This window comes from Populus nigra, chromosome 2, assembly GCF_951802175.1.
Source record: "Populus nigra chromosome 2, ddPopNigr1.1, whole genome shotgun sequence".
Classification (NCBI taxonomy): Eukaryota; Viridiplantae; Streptophyta; class Magnoliopsida; order Malpighiales; family Salicaceae; genus Populus; species Populus nigra.
The window spans coordinates 43,518,811-43,540,084 of record NC_084853.1 but is presented as its reverse complement, the minus strand read 5'-3'; the positions used below and the strand labels follow the sequence as shown (position 1 = coordinate 43,540,084).

Genomic DNA, 21,274 nt, shown 5'->3' with positions numbered 1-21,274 from the left:
ACTTATCTAGCGCTGGTTCATAATTATAACGCTATCAAGTATATTTATTTTATAAGCCCGCGGCAGCGCGCGGGCATGTCATCTCGTGTTAACTCAAAATGGTTAAAAAATGCCACTAAACCTCGTGCTAAGGAAATATTATAACTTTTTAATTGTTTATCATAAAATCAGACGAGGGATGAAAAATGTTTTCGAAACGAGAAATTTTTGAGAATTCATTGACATTTGTTGTTGAAAAATTGTTATTATAAGTTGTTGAAAAATTATTTATCACAAAATCTAGTAGTTGGTTTAGTGGTAAAAACTTGAAATTAAAAGGTTTGTTTTTTCTGTATTTTCAAATTCGAGTGTTGTGGTTACTAATATAATACCTACTAGAGATTTACATGATTGTTAACTTCAAAGCCCATGAAATTAGTCGAGATATACGCAAGCTGACCCGAACATCTATATTAATAATAAAATAAAATAAAATAAAAAATTAATAACTCAAGTAAATAAAATAAAAAGTCAACACCTGAGCAAAACAAAATCAAACAAGAAAATTACTCTTCTTGTATACTTTTTTTTTAATAATTGGTTCAATATATTCATGATCCAATAAACTTCACAATAAAAAACCTTGAAAGAGAAAAATAGGCCACCAACATTTGCCAAAAAAACATCTTTCTCGCTTCTACCAGACTTGAATTAAAAAAAAAGAGCAGAATGGAAAGTAAAAAAATAGCACTACTATTTGTTTATTTATTTTTGAAATAATGGAGAAGTAAATCACACCTCCTTAAAGTCAAGATGAAACTTCTCTGCCCCTTGAAGCTTTTTTCCACGGCCGCTGGTAGATGCAACTGCCCTGTCAATAAACGAAAATATTCAAATCGGGGTTTTAAAAAAGAATCTGGGGAGCTGTATGCGAAAATATCCATCAATTTATTTTTTTCGTATACTTAAAAGCGATCCTTTTCATAAATTTAATAACGTAACACTTGGTCACTGTTTTGATAAAGAAAAAATAAAAATTGTAGGGACTTAAACTGCATCTGAAAATGTAAAAAATTATTTCAAGACTATTATAAAAATGAATTATTTTATATTTTTATCTTTTTAATAAAATAAATTCATCTCTTATATTTCGAGACATTAATAAAATACAATCTAATTTTTTTTATTAAAATGTATCCTTCAACATTACATTCTGAAGTAAAAAAAAAGGCATCAACAAGTGTAGATTAAGAGAGTATTTGGCAGTGTGATTGTGGTTATTTTTCAAATAACTTTTCGTGTCGAAATGCATGTCAATGATTTTTTTTTTAAAAAATTATTTTTAACATTAGCACATCAAAACAATTTAAAACATACAAAATATATTAAATTTTAATAAAAAAATTGAATTTTTTAGGAACATGGTGCAAACCGCATTTCTAAGTGTATTCTAAAAGCTAAAAATTAACTGTGATTGCTATTATAATGGTCACTGAAAATTTATATAATCTTTAATTTTAGAGTTGTAAAATTAGTTGAAATGTATATAAATTGATGTGAATATTTTTATTATTAATAATTAAAAAAAAACTAGAAATTAAAGGATGTGGAATGAAAATTTTAGACATTTTAGACATGCTAGTGATGTAATAGAGAGATATTTTAAAAACACGTAGCGTACTATCATATCACCACACAGTTTTTTAATTTTTCACAAGCACAACGAATAAATGCAGCTGTACCAGACAAACACGTTATAAAGGAAAAACTCCTCAAGGCCTAGTTTTGTAATTTCACACGCCAACGCTCTCATTTAAAACGGGACTTCCCTCTCCTACTTCAGCTTCATGACTCTGCAAAAAGAGAGGAGAGGAGAGGAGAAGTTACGCTGAGAGAGAGAGAGGTGCTTAAAAACACTTGAGTTTAGAGCGAACAGTTACCATGTCGCCAACGAAACCGGCAAAAAAATTTCCGCCGATAACTGCCTGTAACGGCACGACGCACCAATCTATAGCAGCGGATCTTGATGGCACACTCCTTGTGTCGAGTAGCTCGTTTCCATACTTTATGCTTGTTGCTGTTGAAGCTGGAAGCCTCTTGCGTGGTCTTGTTTTACTTCTTTCACTGCCTATCGTCATCGTGTCTTACCTCTTCATATCTGAAGCCTTGGGGATACAAATATTAATCTTCATTTCTATGTCTGGGCTCAAGATCCGTGATATTGAACTTGTTTCACGCGCTGTATTGCCTAGGTAATTGAAATTTAAATTGCCGTTCAATACTAAGTCTTTTTACTGCTTCTGGAGTCACTCAATCTCAATATATACTTTATTCATAAATTTTTTAAAAATTTTACTGATAAAAAAAAATCAAGTGATCGCTTGACATGGATTTTGAAGCCTTTTTGGTGAAGAAAAATACAAAGGTCAACAAAACTAGTCAACGGCTATATAAATTCTGTGGTCAGTGGTGCTCCCGTATAATAATAACTCCCTTTGATCCTGGCTTAATAACCTTCCCGTGCTATTCATGTGAATGGACTTCGCATTTTCTTGCGGGTCGACTCAGCTTTTAATGAAATTGTTTTTAGATTAACAATATTTGGGTTTTGGGAGTAGTTTTATCATTAATGCTAATTAACTAATTAACTAATTAACTGAGTTTATTGTCGTGGTAGGTTTTATGCTGCAGATGTTAGATCGGAGAGTTATGAGGTGTTTGATAGGTGCAAGAGAAAGGTGGTGGTGACAGCAAATCCAACTATAATGGTTGAGCCTTTTGTGAAGGATTTTCTCGGCGGAGATAAGGTTTTGGGCACGGAGATTGAAGTGAACCCGAAGACCAAGAGGGCTACAGGTTTTGTTAAGAAGCCTGGTGTTCTGGTGGGCAAGTGGAAAGAATTGGCTGTTTTAAAGGAGTTTGGAGAGGAAGCACCGGATCTTGGTATTGGTGACCGCAAGACTGATCATGATTTCATGTCCCTTTGCAAGGTTTGTGCTTTAATTATCTTACCTCTCCAAATTTAATAATACCATAATTTTGCAAGTCGAATACATGGCGCAGGGAACTTTATCCACTTAATTGTTCATATGTAATCTCACTAAAACATTTCTGCATTCGTCGTATAAAAAACATGTTGACCTTTTTGCCAATAAACTAATCACATGATATAGAAGAAGGTCAATTGTCATAATCATCCTAGTATTTATCTGGCAAGTAACCAAACTATGCAAGTAAGGCCTCATTATCATTAAGCATCTCTCTCATGATGGTATCGCACTTGTGCGAAGCATGACAGGGGAGATTGGTGTGCCTGTAGGTGTTTCTAATGAGATGATGTTACAATCTTTTTCATTTTTATTAAAGCATGACTTACTATTTGCTGTATTAAAATCATTCATACATGTTTGTGTTATTTGTAATTTCTTTTGCTGCCATTTTAGAATCTTGTTTCTTTGATAAAGATGTAAGTGGTAAATGGCTAGGTAAATCAGGAAACAATGGCAAAGTCAATTGTCTCCCTGAGCTAAATGTCGGGAGTAAAAAGGTAAAGGTAGTCTTAAAAATAAATAAAAACAAGTGATAAGATTTGCCATGGGCAGGCTGAAGTCTTAAATTCACGGGACCCGCAATCTTAACAATCCACCTACCTGCCAGCGTACGGCAGCCAGCTAAACGATTAGGTGGTCCACTACAAGCATTTAGCTTTCTTATTAAAATCGGGCCAGCAGCCGCTGATATAGTTGAAGAGTATTTGGGCTTGATTTATGTGGGCCCATCTTCAATCGCCTCTAGACCCTACAATTGGTTCTGTTTTCTGAGCAGTTTGTTCTTGCTCTTTGCTGCTGGCCCAATCTTAAAGTTCGTATAAAATCCGATATGGTATTTTTTAAAAAGGGTATCGGTGATAATTTTTTTCTCTTTCAATTACGAGTAGAATTGAAATTTAAAGCCTCACTCTTTCTTGTCTCATAGGAGAGTGCAGGGAGAGCCAGAAGCAATGAATAAGTACAAACTACCTGGGAAATAGATAAATTTTAAGCTATCGGCTATAATTTCAATCCGTTCATGTAAATATAGCGATATGAAATTTACATCGAACTATAACTAAAATATGTTTTTAATAGTAATGATATCTCAATATATATTATCGTTGTTGCTGCTATTTGGTTTCTAACACATATTTACGAAACACACACAAGTGATATATATATTCAGGAAATGAGTGTTTCCATCTGGTGCTTCCTAACTTGTGATAAACAGGAGGGCTACATGGTGCATCGCAGCAAATCAGCGACTCCACTACCGCGGGATCGTCTCAAAAATCGTATCATCTTCCATGATGGCCGTCTTGTTCAACGTCCAGACCCACTCAATGCCTTGATCACTTACATTTGGTTGCCGTTTGGATTCATCCTCTCCATCATTCGCGTCTACTTCAACCTCCCACTCCCAGAACGCATCGTACGGTACACATACGAAATGCTTGGCATTCACCTGGTCATTCGTGGGACCCCACCTCCTGCCCCATCACCTGGGACCCCAGGAAATCTCTATGTTTGCAATCACCGTACAGCCCTGGATCCAATTATCATAGCCATAGCACTCGGACGCAAAGTCTCGTGTGTTACGTACAGCGTAAGCCGTCTCTCGAGGTTTCTTTCACCAATCCCAGCCATCGCTTTGACTCGTGATCGCGCGGCTGATGCTGCAAGAATATCATCCATACTTCAAAAGGGTGATCTAGTGGTGTGTCCGGAGGGAACCACTTGTCGTGAGGAGTTCTTGCTGCGATTTAGTGCATTGTTTGCAGAGTTGAGTGATAGGATTGTGCCCGTGGCAGTCAATTGTAAACAAAACATGTTTTATGGCACGACCGTGCGTGGTGTCAAGTTCTGGGATCCTTATTTTTTCTTCATGAACCCGAGGCCAACTTACGAAGTGACATTCCTTGATCGCTTGCCAGAGGAAATGACGGTCAAGGCTGGTGGCAAATCTTCGATCGAGGTGGCAAACTATGTGCAGAAAGTGTTGGGTGAAGTGTTAGGATTCGAGAACACTGGGTTGACCAGGAAGGACAAGTACCTGTTGCTTGGTGGGAATGATGGTAAGGTCGAGTCAATGCACAATGCCAAAAAATAAAAGGCTGGCTTGTGATTTAACAAAGGGAACTCTGGTTAATGGAGGAGTTGATTGGAGGGCTCTTAGTGATCTGGTGTTTTCAAGTCATTGTTTGAGGAAGAATTTAGGTTGTTGTGTCATGCGATATAAAGTTGTTTTGAACGTGATCTATTTCGAAGTTTAAAATTGAAGAATTTAGGTTGTCAAGAATTGCTTATTTATTGGTCAAATACTGATATTAATGTTATTATCGTTTTGAATGTTATTCCGGGTTTTTTACTGGTACGAAAATCTTTGACATGCATCGTCTCATTTCGGTGTTCTATTTCAGAAAATTATAATATATAAAATAATATACTTAAAATATTTATTATCGATGAATCTTATAGCTCTGCTCATACATAACACCTAGTTATTTAAGCAAGTAATTATTTTCCAAATAAATCGTTGATAAATCAACACATGTTTTTGAAATAAATAATAAAAACAAAATACATAATATAAATATATTGGTAAATTACTTATGGTCACTTAAAAAACTGTTAATAAAAAATCTACATTACTTAACTCATAATAATTAGTTATAATGATTTTGTCACGGAACAAAAACACTAAGGTCAGTTTTGAAGGAGCCCAAAAGAGAATGAAACCTTGATGATATATGGGCCACAATTCAAACAGAGTCCACTGGAGCTCCGTCAAGTCGTCAACCACAACTAGTCGAGCACCGTTCCAAAAAGATGATCGCGCCGGAGGACAGCTGGCCCTTGGGAATTCATTTTCTAATGCAAGAAAAAGATGTTAAAAAAAGACAGCCTATAAAATATGAAAATAATTTGGAAGAAATAGTTCTTTTATAATATATAATGTGGTTGAGAATTTGTTAAATCTGATGCCTTGGCGAAGATTCCCCTCGTCACATCACCACAATTTAAATATTTTCCACGTGTCAAAATTATGAAATACCACGTCCTTGTAAATCATTTCCATTCCCTAATTTCCAATAATAAAAACACCATCATCTCCATTTATTTGTAACTTTTCCGTTGATCCGAGAGGAACTTTTGCGATGGAGAAATAGCGGTCCACACGCATTTCTTGATTTTTTTTTTCAGTAGGAAATTATTTTTATAAAAAATTGATTTTTTTATAATTTTTTTTTAAAATGTTTTATATTGATTTAATATGTTAATATTAAAAATAAAATTTAAAAAATAAAAAATATCATTTAATATATTTTAAAGTAGTTCATATTTTTCCATTTAACATTCCAAAATCACCATACTACCATCCCTTATTTACAAACTCTAGCCAGAAAAATCCACATCCATTTCCACTTGCGTGGAGGGGTATCTAAATAATTCTGGCATTTTCTATTGGGAACCTCTCCTTCACGAGGATGACATGACACGTGTCAATCTCTCCACCCTCATCTCCGTGCATATACACCACTGAGATTTTTCCCGCTTTTGAAAAATAAATAAATAAATAACCGTCGAGAAAATCTTCAATCTCGTTATCCTCTCTGGACTAAAAGACCAGAGCTTGGCAAGAAGAAACTAAAATACGGTGTCTTATTTCGAAATTCAACCTTCCATCTTTGTGCTCTCGAATGCTATAGTTCTCTGCTAGCTCCTGTCAGTTAGTTAAAGGTTTTTGAGCAATGGCTATCGGTGGCTTCATTTCGAACCGGAATTTCGGTTCCTTTATAGGCTCAGGTGGGCTTTCTTTCTTTCTTTCTTAGCTTAAACCTCTGTTAGTTTATTTTTCATTTTTTGAACTTATCTTCACTTTTATCTGTTCAATTTTTTTTTGTGTTTGTCGCGTGAGGAGTTTGGAACTGCATTTTTTAGTATATTTTTGCAAGCTTTAATTTCCTGCTATGAAATGTGATGCCTTTATTTTACTGATTTAGAATTTTGTAGCTGAATTTTTTTTTGGGATTTGAATTCTAATTTGAAGCGGAGAAGGCTGTGTAAAATTATTGAAAGAAATCTCTACGTAATATATTTACATGTGTGCATGTGTAATCAGCTTGAAATCAAGTTGCATGCAGTTAGTTATTGATTTTTTTCTGCATATTTATTATTGATCAGTGATGAATTTTGTCTATATGTTTGGATTTACAACTAAATTATGTGAAGTTTTTAGAATACTTATCAATGCAACATTTCCTTTTTTCAGAATTTTTTGTGCATGCAACTCTGTCTCAGCTAGTTTAATCGATTTGTTTTTGGTTACAAGCTTGTTTAGTTTATTTAAGATAATGAAAATTAGAAATTAAAGATTGTCTTGGCTTTGTGTAGTGACTTCTATCTAACAGCTTTTGAAACATATTTTCTGAATTATTTTATAATTAAAGCAGCATTTATTGGTCAAGTTTAAATTGATTCTGTTTATTTATTCATTAGTAGCTTTGGAAAATCCGCCGCATCAGATTAGGTCCGGTACTCTGACAGGACCGATCAGATTGTGACACATCAACATAATGGCGGGTCGAATATGATATGCGCTGTGTAATGGATTCTTGCGGGGCCTCATTGTTTTAGAAGAACAATTTTAGATTTTTATTTGTTTTTTTCATTTTCTTTTGAGGAATACTTGAACTTGAGTCTAGCAAGGAATTGAGAATATAGCATGCCAATTGAATTATAACTCATATGCTTAGATAAACAATTGATTCAAACTATTTAGTGCTTGCTGAGTTGGTTAGTTGCCCATTTTTCCTTTACCTTATGGCACTATCTGCTGTTTTTGTTTTCTTCAACGTTAAATTGTGCATATAGCTGAAACTTTATGCTAAATGCTGCTTGATCAAAATTCTTTTAAATTCTATCTGCATCGATATGGTTTTCAAGGGGAACCAGTTTCATCGAGTTTCTGATATTGTCAGGCAAAGTTTGCCCAGCAGGAAGAGCCATTTCACGTCATAGGGGAGAGCGATCAGGCATTGCTTCTGCACGGTATGCACAGGGCAGCATCTTCTACGAAAGCTTACATTGCCAAATGGCTAATGGTTTCACTTCTGGATCCTCATGTTCCTCATTTCTTCAAGTTGCTGGTCATTTAGATGAAAAAATTTTGAAACCATTAGCCACTTATCCCCAGCAAAGAAGAGGAAGATGCAAGTGTTGTCTCTCTGCGGATCCCTCACTCGGCAGTTGGCTTCGACCAAACAAGGGGAAATGCCAGCATTTCAATCATGTCAAGGCGATTAGAACCCGTACTTATTATAAATCCGAGGAGTATGACATAACAGAACCGGCAGCTGTGGACTCCATGAAGGCAGCAGAGGGGTCAAGTGAGGTTGTTTTAGCATCTTCTTGGTGGGAACAGGTTCCAAAGAGATGGGTGATTGTACTACTCTGTTTTACGGCATTTCTCCTATGCAACATGGACCGAGTGAGCACTTCTTTTAGGTTTTCCTTTCTTTTTTTCATGTCACAGAGGTCTAAAGTTTCTTGATCAAGTAAACATGTTTCATATTCCGTGTGTCAGAGATAAAACCTTCAGGAAGTTAGGTACTTTAATTTTCAAGTAGCTTAACATTCATTTTAGTCGCAAGGTGCCTCAAGCTGCCCTGAGCAATTCAAAGTATTACTGAACTACTTTTGAATTGACACTTAGTTGAGCTATACAAGTTATTTATTGTACTTTGAACCTGTCATCTGAACGTGCTACTTTATTCAAATGCTAATTGTAGGTTAACATGAGCATTGCCATACTTCCCATGTCACAAGAGTTCAACTGGAACAGTGCCACGGTTGGTTTAATTCAGTCCTCATTTTTCTGGGGCTATCTACTGACTCAGGTATGCTCTGGAGAACAAGACTATGTAAGAGATACATGAAAAATGACTATGTTTTTATTGCATTAGCATGCACTCGTGGTTATAATTGATCTGCACTTGTTTCAAAGTATGCTTATGTTTTCCCATCTCAAGAACCAGTAACTGGAAAAAAACTCTCCCAGTTCATTATCTAACCTTAACACTTCATTTTTGTGGCACATAGATTGTTGGAGGCATATGGGCAGATAGAATTGGTGGAAAGGTAGTTTTGGGTTTTGGAGTGGTTTGGTGGTCGATAGCTACAATACTGACGCCTATTGCGGCAAGAATTGGGCTTCCTTTTTTGCTTATCACACGTGCTTTCATGGGGATTGGAGAGGTTGGTTTATTTGTATTTTTTTTGACATAATTCTAATATTTATAAGCATTTTGATACTGCAAAAAGAAGAAAATCGCAACTAGATGAATGATTTTAATCTCGGTATCCATTATGAAATTCCAATCATGTTTTCACCGCTTTCCTTCTCTGTGATTGCTATATTGTCTTAAGCTAATATCGTGTGATACTTTATCTGTTAATTATTTTTTGGTTCTTAAAAAAGAAAAGGAAATGGGAATTCTCTTAATTTGATTTGCTTTGAATCAACTCATTTGCATTCAAAAGGGTGATGTTAGCTTTTTGGCAAGCAGATAGAGGATTTTCATCTTATGATTTGCTTTGTTGTACAGGGTGTCGCTATGCCTGCCATGAATAACATTCTTTCCAAGTGGATTCCGGTGTCTGAGAGAAGCAGATCACTTGCCCTAGTATATAGTGGGATGTATCTTGGCTCTGTCACAGGATTGGCTATCTCTCCCGTGCTAATCCATAAATTTGGGTGGGCATCTGTCTTCTACTCATTTGGCTCCCTTGGAAGTATCTGGTTTGCATTATGGATAAAAAAGGCAAGTATATGCTTCTTTAAGCTGTTTTTTTCAGTAAATTCTAATTCTATGTATGGTTCATAGAAGTCACTAGACAAAATATGAAGAATTAACGACACTAACTGACAATTATATGCTTACACTTTATGGTGGTGCAATATCCAGTAGAACAATTTTGTATGACTTGACTGAATGGTCTTTCACATTAGGCCAAAATAACCCATTACCGCCTTATGATGTGATGTTGATTCTATGAAACGGAATAAGAAACCATCTATTTCTGCTACCCCATATTTATAGTCGTTTCACTGGTGATAGTATGCAACCTGAAACTTTATGAGAGGGGGCTTGACTGGTGATAGCACATATTGAAATATGAAAACAATGGTTGTATGCAGAACTTCTTATAGCAGTGGCACTGCATGGAACTGAACTTTGAAAACTTTAAGCTGCTTTTATTAATTTTTCTCCAGGCATATAGCTCACCGAAGGAAGATCCAGAGCTTAGTCCGCAGGAAAAGAAGCTTATCTTGGGTGGCAATGTAGCAAAGGAACCTGTTTCAGTCATTCCTTGGAAGTTAATATTATCAAAAGCGCCTGTTTGGGCTCTCATCATTTCTCACTTCTGTCATAATTGGGGGACCTTTATTCTCTTAACGTGGATGCCTACATACTACAATCAGGTAATTGATCCACTGCAAGATTGCTGAACTTATTTATAGATGTGTGATTTCAGCTAATCCACTATCTGAACAGTATAAATTTGTAATAACCAAGTCACGTGCATCCCAACAGGAAAAAAAATCCGTTTCCTACAGTTAGATATCAGTACCCTTTTCTTTCTGCTGATATGTATTATTTAGAATCATGAATAAACTTTTTTATATCTTCTTTCCATTTATGATTGTTTTGTCAGGTTTTGAAGTTTAATCTCACTGAATCAGGCCTATTATGTGTCTTGCCATGGTTGACCATGGCTGTTTTTGCAAATATAGGAGGATGGATTGCCGACACGCTTGTGAGCAGAGGTCTATCTATCACAACAGTTCGGAAGGCAAGGACTAAATATTGCTCTTATTCTTAACTGTGTTTAGGTACTATCAGGCTGTAATCACTTAGATATATGCTATTGGCAGTGACTAATAATCCTATTATGGTGAGGAGGATTTTAAGTTTCTAAGAACATTGGTGTTCTGTGTGTTTTCCGATGAGAAAAGGAGCAGTAGGTCTATGCACTGATATGTCACATACATCCAAACTGCATTAGTGTTGTCCAAGTGGCTTTTGCCATTTTGCCTTAATGGTAGTACGGAGAGGCCATACTAATGCCACGGCTTTAACCATATGGATGGTTCTCATTGACAAATAAATTTACTTACTATATGGATTAAATATAAGAGCATGCAATTAGAATTGGATCTTTAGGCACACAACTGAACTAGAAGTATCTATATGGGATTCTTCTGTATTTCTCATCAGCTGAAGTAAATAATTTGATTAGATTTAATAAGCTCAAAGCAGTAGCGCTGCACTCCTCTTTTTTTGCAATAATTTCTGCTACCAGGTTTTCATTAAGTCAAGTTATGCTTGCTCCAAAATTTTTCAACATTACAGATCATGCAATCAATTGGGTTTTTAGGCCCGGCCTTCTTCCTTACACAGCTCAGCCACGTCAGGACTCCTGCTATGGCTGTACTCTGCATGGCATGCAGTCAGGTTTGTTCTAGAGCTATGCCACCTTCACCAGTTTCATTCATCTTCTAATATTTGTTTTGCTGACTATAACATGGATATTAAGACCTTCCAATCCAATATAGCGTAAAAAAGGTGGTTTCTACTTACTGTTTTTAAAGAATTAATGAAGAATTGTCTGTGAATCCTATCATGTGCTATCGAAGTATTTGAATTTGAAGTGCTATGATAAGTTGAATCCAATTCCAACTAATTGAATTTGAAGATTCACCCTGCTTGCATGACTTGATACTGTCCTGAACTGGTTTTTCATGTGGCCTTTGCTCTGATTTAATGGAAGCATATAGGTTCTAATTGAGCATTAAGTTTAATGTAGAATGGGGATGTGTTACAAGAAGTCTGAACACCTAAAGGAAAGACTAGTTCACCTCCTTTTATGAGGTGTTTTAAAGCTGGATATGGGTTTCTTGCCATTATAGATATCTTCACTCTTCTCTTCTCGCTTTCTGGTCTTCTTCCTCTTCCATTTGTTCTTTCCTTTTCATTTCTGAAAGGCAAACCCATAAGCATCTCCACAGACACCAAATTAAGTGGGAAAATCAAGAGAGAAAAATTAATCTGTATGCATGAGCACAAACGAACTTCATAGGCCGTGAAATACCACCATGAGGGAGGACAAAAACGCCTGCATTTTATTTTTTTGAAATGAGATGAAAATGCAGAAAATAAACGAATTAAGGGCAGAAAATAGAAAATAGAATTCATTGGTCCATATGTGTCTGCAAGCAGGTGGAAATTATAAAATGAGGATGATCTCTTATTTTGTAGAAATCTTGGATAAACTCACCTTGGTATACTTTGTTGATGACAGGGGTCTGACGCTTTCTCACAGTCCGGTCTCTATTCCAATCACCAAGATATTGGCCCCCGTTATGCTGTGAGTCATTGCAATCTTTTGTATGAGTAGATGTTAATACCTTTAATTGTGATTTTCTAAATGCTTTGGCCCCATTGGTATTTGTTCATTGACGAAAGGATTGTACTTGTTTTCTGATGGCCTATTCTGTTTTTTTTTTTTTTTCACACTTCAGTAACCAGAAAATCACTGTCTTAATCTATGTAGAAGTTGTCTACAAACTTGAAGAAAGCAGTCAAAAAGTAAGCTAATAAAATTTCAATTACAGGGAGTTCTGTTAGGACTATCAAATACTGCAGGAGTGCTTGCAGGTGTCTTTGGTACTGCTGCAACTGGATACATACTCCAAAGAGGTAAAACACTACTACAAGCAAGTTAACTCTTTAACTTTTCATCTGTTGTGAGGATTTTCATTTCAATAATTTTGTTTCAAATTTTGTTGCTTACTTCTCAATCTCTGTTTCTGCAGGATCTTGGGATGATGTGTTTAAGGTGGCCGTCGCGCTTTATATCATAGGCACAGTAGTCTGGAACCTTTTTTCAACTGGAGAGAAAATTCTTGACTAGAATAATATAAGAATGGGGAAAGATGCCATCTACATGACTAAGGAGGCCAAAGTATAAAGCGACAGGAGCACCCAAAAAGGACATATGTAGCACACGTGCGAGGATAAAAGTCCTGATGAATAATTAAAGGCTAGGATGCCCCAATGCATCGAAGTTTTCCTACCATCTCTGAGGCCCTTAATATGCTGCAGACATGTTTTGGGGTTGGTTTAAAAACCTCTTCATAGGTTGATTTCCTTTTCTTTCCTTGTCAAGAAAAATGTCCTCTCCTCTCCTCTCCTTTCCTTTGAATTAATACATGTTTACAAGGTTCTGATGTAGAGGATGGGCAATTTTTGCTCATATACCTACCTATACCATGCTCCAATCGCTTGCCATCCGCTTAAGAAAACTCAATATAAATCTTTACTTTGTAAGAGAACCAGAGAGCAGTAATCCCAAGTCCCGAATAAAATTGACAATACAAACTGTGAAATAATTTCGAGTAATTAATGCCAAAACTAACATATTGATGAGGTTCTTCGTTGTTATTAATTGTAGCTGGGCCTATGTGTATATATATGGCTAATATGGAAGACTTGGTCCACCAGCAGTTTCTCCAAAAAGAGGCTTGTAGAGCCAAGAGCTAATGGTGTAGCTGTACCCTGTACGCCGTGCTATTTGCTTCCAATGCCCCTAATTTCCATGTCTGGGTTGCTCACCGCTACTGACAGAGTAAAGCGCTTATGATGTGTATTTGCTATTTGGTATTGTCAGGCGTGCTTCTTATTACACAGGATCCCAGTTGAAGGAACCTTTCTATTCCTTGTGAATTGGCTCAGCTTGGACAGGTAACAAACTCCTGAAGTAGGACGTAAGATTTTCTGAAAGAAGGAAGATAGAAAGTTTCCCTGTTATATATATTATGATCCATGGAATATTAGCTAGAGAATCATGCTCCCATACATTCTCTTCCATGTTTTGCAGAATCTTTCCAATTGATAGCTTCTGAGCACCTTACACTGACTGGTTTGATTGATTGATTCCGGTCTCTATTTTCTTTATGGACAAAATATATAATTAATTAGTGTTTTGGGTGCTGATTACGGAGCGGTGGCTAAAAGTTTGGCACCTGAGACTGCTTTGTTTTTTTTTTTGTTTTTTTTATTAATTGTTAGTGTAACCTTTATTAATTAATTATTAAAGTTTATTGTGATCTTTAAATTTATAAAATTTAAATTAATAATTTTTTAAAAATAAACTTAAAACTTGATTAATTAAGCTATACCGATGAATATCAATTAATATTAACATAATATATATTATTCAGCCACTAATCCAAAAGGTGCTGTCTTAATATAAGTTCAGAATTGAAAAGGCATCATCAAATGTGGGGTTAAAGATGCAGCCACTTCAGAATAGTGAAGGGATGCAAAGCACGAGCACCACCTTTAAGCTTGTGAAAGCTACTAATCGCAGAATATATCGATACACATAAATTCAACATCAATTATGACGCACCAGCTGGTATATATCGATCACGTAATAATATTGAAAAAGAGAATGAACAAGCAGGCAGCTCATTAATTGAGCTAATTAATAATTAATGAAGCATTTCCATCACTATGAGCACAACTAAGTAATCATTTTCATAACCTTTAGCACTTACAAAAAGACCATTAATAAAATAAATAAATAAATAAAATGAAGTAGAAATACACATGAATTACAAACAAGAACATAAAGAATCTTAATTATAAAAATTTGCAAATCAAAGGTTTGCTCTAGCTACTTGTAAAAATTCAAGTACGTACGGATGGGTTAAAAATACCCTCTCCCTATTCTCTCTCTTTTATGAAAGCTAAATTAATTTGAAGCTATAAATAATAAAGTCGATGATCGATGATTACGCCATTAACAATATTGTATATATATAGATAGCTAGGAGAAGCTCTACCCTCTTGCGTCCTGTGAGAAACATTACTCAGAAATGGCCCACCTGATGAAAATGAAAGCAATATTTGCCCTTTAATTTGTCTCTCTTGCTTCACATGGAGTACCTTCACCTTCTTAAATACACATCTCCAAATCCACCAAATCCTTTAAACAACCCCAACCACCGCTCCCTTCCCAGCAGCACTATCACTAGCGCCGTTACACCCACCACCGTTATATCTAACGGCAATTGCCTCATTATTCCCATGCAGCAACTGGCGTGACTCTCCTTCTTTACCCTTCTTTATTATTCTTGCCGCGGTACCCTCCAGATCCCTCTTATGCACATTAACTTTAAGCCCGTGTTTCATGAACAATGTTAATGACATCTTTTGCTCCACCTTGTGACCCTGAACAACTGAGAGACGGTGGCGTAACAGCACCGCCGCCGCCACCGATTTCATCTGAAGATAAGCCAAGTCTTTCCCTAAACATATTCTAGGGCCTGCATTGAATGCCACGAACTTGTATGAATCATGCATGATGAAGTTTTTCCCATCAGAAGACAACCACCGCTCTGGCTTGAATTCCAAGCAATCTTCGCCCCATGTGGTCTTCATTCTCCCAGATGCATATATAGAATAGGTAACCGAAGATCCCGCCGGCACAAATGTACCATCCGGCAACACATCGTCGGCAACTACATGCTTTGAGTCCTGAGGCACCGAAGGGTAAAGCCTTAGGGTTTCTGATAAAGCTGCTTTTAGATATATCAAACTGTCTACTTCTTCGAACCCTAACGGCTCGTCAACCCATTTTGTCACGTCATCACCACGTGTCTTGATCAGGACCGTGCAAATTTCATGCAAGATTTTCTCCTCCACCGATGGATTTTGGGTGAGGAGCCAAAAGAACCAGCTCAACGCCACTGATGACGTGTCACGTCCAGCAAGGATAAAATTGAGTGCTACGTGTTGAAGGAAAGTGTCTGAGTAGGATTCCTTCTTCTTCATGAATCTTGACATCAAATCATCATGTGGAATGTTGCGATCTTTTTGTTGATTCAATAACTCTTTCTTACGTGCATCAATAACGCTGGTCAGGTAATCGTCAAGCTGGGTTAAGCTTCTGTTCAAGCTGACTTCCAAGCCAAGTCGAAGCCATTTTTTCAGCTTCCACAAAACTTCTGGCAAAATGAATCTCTGAAGTGATGCTTCAGTGGCTCGGTCGAAAGCTGAAGCAAAGCTGTTCTCAGGAAGCCCTGGTGCGCACGTCTGCGGATCCTTGCCAAAAGCCAAACCACAAATGTTGTCAAACGTGAGCCGAAGTAACAAGTCTTGGAGATCAACCTGCTCGCCTTTGAGCTGAGCTGTTTCAAGGACTGGGCAGAACCTCAACTTGATGGCTCTACTCACCCACCGAGCCATGGCTTGGCGCAGAGTCCTGGTGGTGAACTCCAGTGCGGCAGTCTTACGCTGGAACAGCCACGTGTCACCGTCAGAGTTGAAGATCCCTTCACCAAGAAGGTCATGGAACACAGCTTGCCATGTGGGTCCCTTTGGGTAATTGTCGAACCGGGTCTTCAAGAGGTGCTCTATATTTCTCGGGTCGCACGTGACAGTCACGAGGCCTTGCTTCTTGGCTAAAAAGGGAATTGCACAGATGCAGGTCTGGTACGTACCACCACACGCGCGGAGGTTGTCGTAGATCCAGTCATGCAAGCGGTCACAATTCTCGATCAAGCCAGGAAGACTGCCCAGTAAGGGATACACACGTGGGCCCTTTAGTGACCGCGAGATGAATGTTAACCACAGTAGATAAGTAGTAACAGCAGCAAAAAGAAGTAGAGCTGTAGACATATCCATGACTGTATATTGAAAGATAAAAGAACAAGCTCAGGCAAGAACCTGTTACTGTTCAAGCTGGGATATTGCTAACAAGAAACTTACCTTAAAAATAACAAGACTGGAGTTGAAATGTGAGAAATCTTGATACAGAGAAAAACCAAGATTAATTACATAGCAATATCGTGCATGATGAAAGCAAACTTAAGTATGGGCCGGTGAAAGAAATGGGCGATTGTATAATTAGGAAGAGAAGGAGGAGGGGTCGGGAGAGTTATAAACAAGAGAAGGAAGTGAGGGTGTAGTACAGAGTGGAGAGAGACAGAGAGGGGATTTATAGGTGAAATGAATTGAAAGCAATTATTAAGGCCAGACTGGTTTCTTGGAATATTGCACCATCTCTCTCTTGAACAATCTAATGCATATGCAGAGCCATAAATGCCCTGAGAGGTCGTTGAGTCTTTGAAAGATAAATAGGAAATTAAGCCACGATGATCACTTAATTTCCCACAGGAATCCACTCTAGCAATCCCTGATCAAGATGACTTCTCCATCTATGTCAAATAAACTCTCTACGCGCCACCTAATTTTGCAGGCAAGGGGAGGGGCGCCCGGGTCGTCAATAATTCAAGCATTGAATGAAGAGAAGTTAATGAGATTGGTTGAGGAACTAAAAGAAGAGACGCAGGAACAGTGATGAGTGAAATCATGTATAAAATAAACGGGATCACACGAAATATGTGTAGCAAATATTAGTCTCGGTCCTTAAAAGAAGCATGCATGGCTTGTTGTATATTTGATAAGACGATCATCGGAAAACTACTTCGGTGGTTTTACAATAATAATTCCCGCTACCTTTATAAGGAGTCTTAAATGAAAATGGGTTTGTCATGTGGGCTTCTGGTTAGGGTTCGGTGAGCAACCCCGGCCAACAATTTATAACGTGATATTGAATATTGTACTTTATAGCTTCGATACTTTCTTTTTTTCTCGATGAATTTTCTTTTCTTTCCCTTCCTCATCCTCGTCTATTGTTTCTTTTTCTTTCTTTCTGTCGGTATATGAGCCGATAAAATATATATATATATATATATATATTATGTGATTCATCACACGGTTTTGACCCTACTGCCGGTATATTAATGCTTCTTATGATAAAAAAGGTGTGCCCCGTAGTGCCTGCCTTTGTGGTGGATATCCTTGCAACTGCAAAAGCATTGATAAAAGTCAAATCTACTGATCACCTGAACTAGGCAGGTGGCATTACCAGTGTGCTTTGTTCTTCTATGAGTTCAATGCAAATGGTTTTTGGAAATGAAAAATTAAAAAAAATTAAAAAAATTAAGGGGTTTTGATATAACTTTATTAAGTGGTATTAGTATGTGTGGTAATAGTTGATTTTAAAAATATTTTACTTAAAAATGCATTAAAATAATATATTTTTTATTTTTAAAAATTATTTTTTATATTAGTATAACAAATCGATCTAAAAAATATATATTTTGAAACAAAAAAAATTAAAAAAAATTTTCGAAAACGCTTTTGAAATGCAAAAAAAAAAAATTTCTTACAAAGCATTATTTGGTGAAATAGTAGTTCTTTTTTCTTTGAATTTTTTCAATCAATGCTTTTTTTCTAGTTTTATTATATAGGATTATATTTATTTTCTACTGGGTTATTCCACTTTTATGACATGGATCGCGAGTTTGATTGGTTAATCCGGTTGAATTGAGTTTTTTTCTTTTTCTTAATTGGTTCCCTTGATTTCATCATTTAATATTAAATTGATTATGAATCAGGTTTCATGATTTATTTTGGTTTATTTTTTATTAAGTTATCTCGATCTTATGATCTGATGATAGTTCAAGTTCAAATAAATGTTATTAATTTTGTTATTAGATTATATGTGAGGTTGAGCGTCCCATGTCTTATATTAAACAATGAAGAATGGTTATATTTAAAATATTTAAATTCTAATTCCATGTCAAATGAGAAGAAACTTAGAATAGAACATGATGATAAGATATGTAAGAAAACAAATTATGCAATATATTTGATCATCTCATTTGATTAGATTATCAAAATAATTTCTTGATTACCTTGCATTGTTTAATCCCTTAATCTCTTTAGAAAAAAAATGAAGAATATCTACCTTGATCGTTTTCATATATATGCTTATTTTCAATTAAATTTTTTTTTTAAATATAGCGATTCTTAGGGAACGTTTGGTATTGCGTTTGTACCTGCGTTTCGTCAAAATTTGATTTTTTTTTTTGCTAAAATTGAGTGTGGTTTGTACTTTTTGGATCGTTTTGATGTGCTGATGTCAAAAATGATTTTTAAAAAATAAAAAAACATCATTGGCATGCATTTTGGCACGAAAAGCTATTTGAAAAGCACCCGCAACTACACTGCCAAACACGCTCTTAGTTATTTTTCTCCTGATGGTTACGTCACATTTCTCTAGCTAAATATATCTTTTCAAGATTTGAATTTTTAAATATTCATTCTATTTTGGCTCATTATTTATTAAATTGATGTATTTTTTTTATTATGACTCCTTGGTCACTTTACATCTCCTTCTTTAGGGAGAACTATTTCTTTTTTTCTTTCTTTCTTTCTTTTTAATTAATGGGTGGTCTCTTTTGTACCATGTGTTTCTCTTATACAAGAACTTATCAACTTGCAAATAGTTGGTCATCTCCTTTAATTATAAAATGATTGAAATAATTTCCTGACTGCCTTAGTTGTTCAATTCCTTAAATTTCTTTTTTATTGATTGGAAATTAATTAAATGAAGGTTTTAAAAGAAATATTGTCCCAGTTTTGCTTAATTATACACCATGAAGAAGGGGCTGAAGTCATCAAGATCAATATACTATAAAAAAGAAGAAGAAAGTTGACCTATCCTCTGGTGTTCTGATAATTCACCTGTTACAAAAACTATATATAGAAGCTTGAGAATAGATAGATGGACATGAATGTGTGGGAAGGGTACCAAATGTTGGTTCACGCCTTACTGCTGGTTGATAGGAGTTGTCCCTTGTGAATATTAATGAAAATATTTAATGTCTCCGGTGATTCAGCACCAAAAGGAAATTAATTTCGAAGAAGAATTCAAGAGCTAGATAATTATAATACTTACCATATTAAAGAATTGCATACAGGAGCACCACTCAATCCCAAGTGTTTTCGAGCACTAATTAAATATTCAACTGAAACACGCCACGTTTTGCATATATATTTAGCCTTACTCTTCTTAATTAGATTTTGTGATTAATCTCTTGTAGCTGGGATATTATACCGTTATGAAAGAACACAACTCACAGAGCCCACAGATAAGGTGATCGATCGGATGGAAGTTGACTTTTGATCAATAAATATGACTTGATGTTGGAATTGGATCATCCGGGTGGCTTGACATTTTTTTCGCACTGCAGACGATGCATCTGCTGAACCTTAAAATATGAGAGTTAGGTGCACGTGTCATAAAATGCTCCACCGGTTTTAAGCCATTCGATCCTTAGATATTCTCCAATTAGCCAAAACACAAGCAAGTTCTTGTTCCAGTGTCCATCGTGGAAATGCAGTAGCTTACCAAGAATATAAAAGCATTCAGACGCATACTGATTTAATATCGTTGTTGTTTGATAGAGACTGCATGGGAGATGCATAGATATATAGGTTGCTAACTCAGGTGCAAAGGTTGAATTCTGGGGTCATTCTTGATTCCTGTACGCAAGTTAGTCCATTCTTTAATCTCTTCGTGAATTGTTTTTTGGTTACTGGGTTTTTAATGAAGTTATAACTTGATCTTTCATGCTCAAACACCTATGAATTAGTCTCCTGACTCGTGCTGATCGTTGTTTCTTTACAAAACACCAGCTGTTTTCTTTTCCTCTAAACCCTCACTGTATATTGGTTTTTTCTAAGACTATGGCCAGCAACAGTCAACAGGCTAGTTTGTAGATTCTCAAGCTAATTCTAGGATTAAATAATATTTTACTATTGATATTGATTAGTGTCTTGTGCCCAAGGGCAGAGGCAATTCAAAGAATTGGGAGGGCTCTGTTAACATTTTATTAATATTTTTTTTATTAGTTTTATGTAAAAAGAATTTTTACTTTTTTAATTGAGTTATTAAAAAATTCTGAAAATTTACATGGAATATTATAATATAATGCTTTAGCTTAGTTTAAAAATTTAGAATTTTTGAAAAAATTCATAAATTTGATAAAAAATCACAATTTGACCAGTTTTACATTATTGGATGTAATTTTTAATCCAACCATCAGATTGAGCTGAAATTTTATAAGGGATCTTAAAATATATTAAATAAAATCTGGTTAAAATTTTAGGATGAATAGAGTTTGATAGTGCTAACAAAAAAAACCGTCAAATAAAAGCAAAATAACTCATTAAGGGCAAAATGGTTATTTGCCATTAAAAAATAAAACAAATCAATTCTTTCTTCTTTTTATATGTCGCTGACTGGGCAAAAGCAGAACAGAAAAGAAAAGAAAAGAA

At 35.8% G+C, this 21,274-nt stretch overlaps 3 protein-coding genes across 3 annotated transcripts; 2 read left to right on the top strand and 1 right to left on the bottom strand.

The window, feature by feature from the left end:
• The first annotated feature begins 1,809 nt into the window (after positions 1–1,809).
• On the top strand, positions 1,810–5,365 carry LOC133683065 (probable glycerol-3-phosphate acyltransferase 8). Its single transcript, XM_062106573.1, has 3 exons — positions 1,810–2,231; positions 2,657–2,969; positions 4,243–5,365. The coding sequence occupies exons 1-3, from the start codon at positions 1,921–1,923 to the stop codon at positions 5,119–5,121; spliced, it is 1,503 nt and encodes a 500-aa protein (XP_061962557.1). The 5' UTR covers positions 1,810–1,920; the 3' UTR covers positions 5,122–5,365.
• A 1,207-nt stretch (positions 5,366–6,572) lies between these two features.
• Positions 6,573–13,343, top strand: LOC133682611 (ascorbate transporter, chloroplastic). Its single transcript, XM_062106028.1, has 11 exons — positions 6,573–6,818; positions 7,994–8,502; positions 8,804–8,911; positions 9,114–9,269; positions 9,620–9,835; positions 10,288–10,497; positions 10,731–10,868; positions 11,429–11,530; positions 12,378–12,443; positions 12,691–12,775; positions 12,892–13,343. Exons 1-11 carry the CDS (start codon positions 6,764–6,766, stop codon positions 12,987–12,989), a joined length of 1,743 nt encoding a protein of 580 aa, XP_061962012.1. The 5' UTR covers positions 6,573–6,763; the 3' UTR covers positions 12,990–13,343.
• Positions 13,344–14,694: 1,351 nt separating this feature from the next.
• On the bottom strand, positions 14,695–17,581 carry LOC133681954 (cytochrome P450 86A8). Its single transcript, XM_062105166.1, has 2 exons — positions 16,853–17,581; positions 14,695–16,770 (listed from the first exon to the last, which is right to left on the bottom strand). The coding sequence occupies exon 2, from the start codon at positions 16,766–16,768 to the stop codon at positions 15,071–15,073; it is 1,698 nt and encodes a 565-aa protein (XP_061961150.1). The 5' UTR covers positions 16,769–16,770; positions 16,853–17,581; the 3' UTR covers positions 14,695–15,070.
• Positions 17,582–21,274: the final 3,693 nt, after the last annotated feature.

What these genes read in the sequence shown, in the direction of transcription:
- LOC133683065 (XM_062106573.1), top strand. Translation starts at nt 1,921, where the DNA reads ATGTCGCCAACGAAACCGGCAAAAAAATTTCCGCCGATAACTGCCTGT. An exon ending in TCACGCGCTGTATTGCCTAG is followed by an intron (nt 2,232 to 2,656) that starts GTAATTGAAATT and finishes TTGTCGTGGTAG; the next exon opens with GTTTTATGCTGCAGATGTTA. An exon ending in ATTTCATGTCCCTTTGCAAG is followed by an intron (nt 2,970 to 4,242) that starts GTTTGTGCTTTA and finishes TGTGATAAACAG; the next exon opens with GAGGGCTACATGGTGCATCG.
- LOC133681954 (XM_062105166.1), bottom strand. Translation starts at nt 16,768, where the DNA reads ATGGATATGTCTACAGCTCTACTTCTTTTTGCTGCTGTTACTACTTAT.
- LOC133682611 (XM_062106028.1), top strand. Translation starts at nt 6,764, where the DNA reads ATGGCTATCGGTGGCTTCATTTCGAACCGGAATTTCGGTTCCTTTATA. An exon ending in TGCCTACATACTACAATCAG is followed by an intron (nt 10,498 to 10,730) that starts GTAATTGATCCA and finishes TTGTTTTGTCAG; the next exon opens with GTTTTGAAGTTTAATCTCAC. An exon ending in TCTGCATGGCATGCAGTCAG is followed by an intron (nt 11,531 to 12,377) that starts GTTTGTTCTAGA and finishes TGTTGATGACAG; the next exon opens with GGGTCTGACGCTTTCTCACA.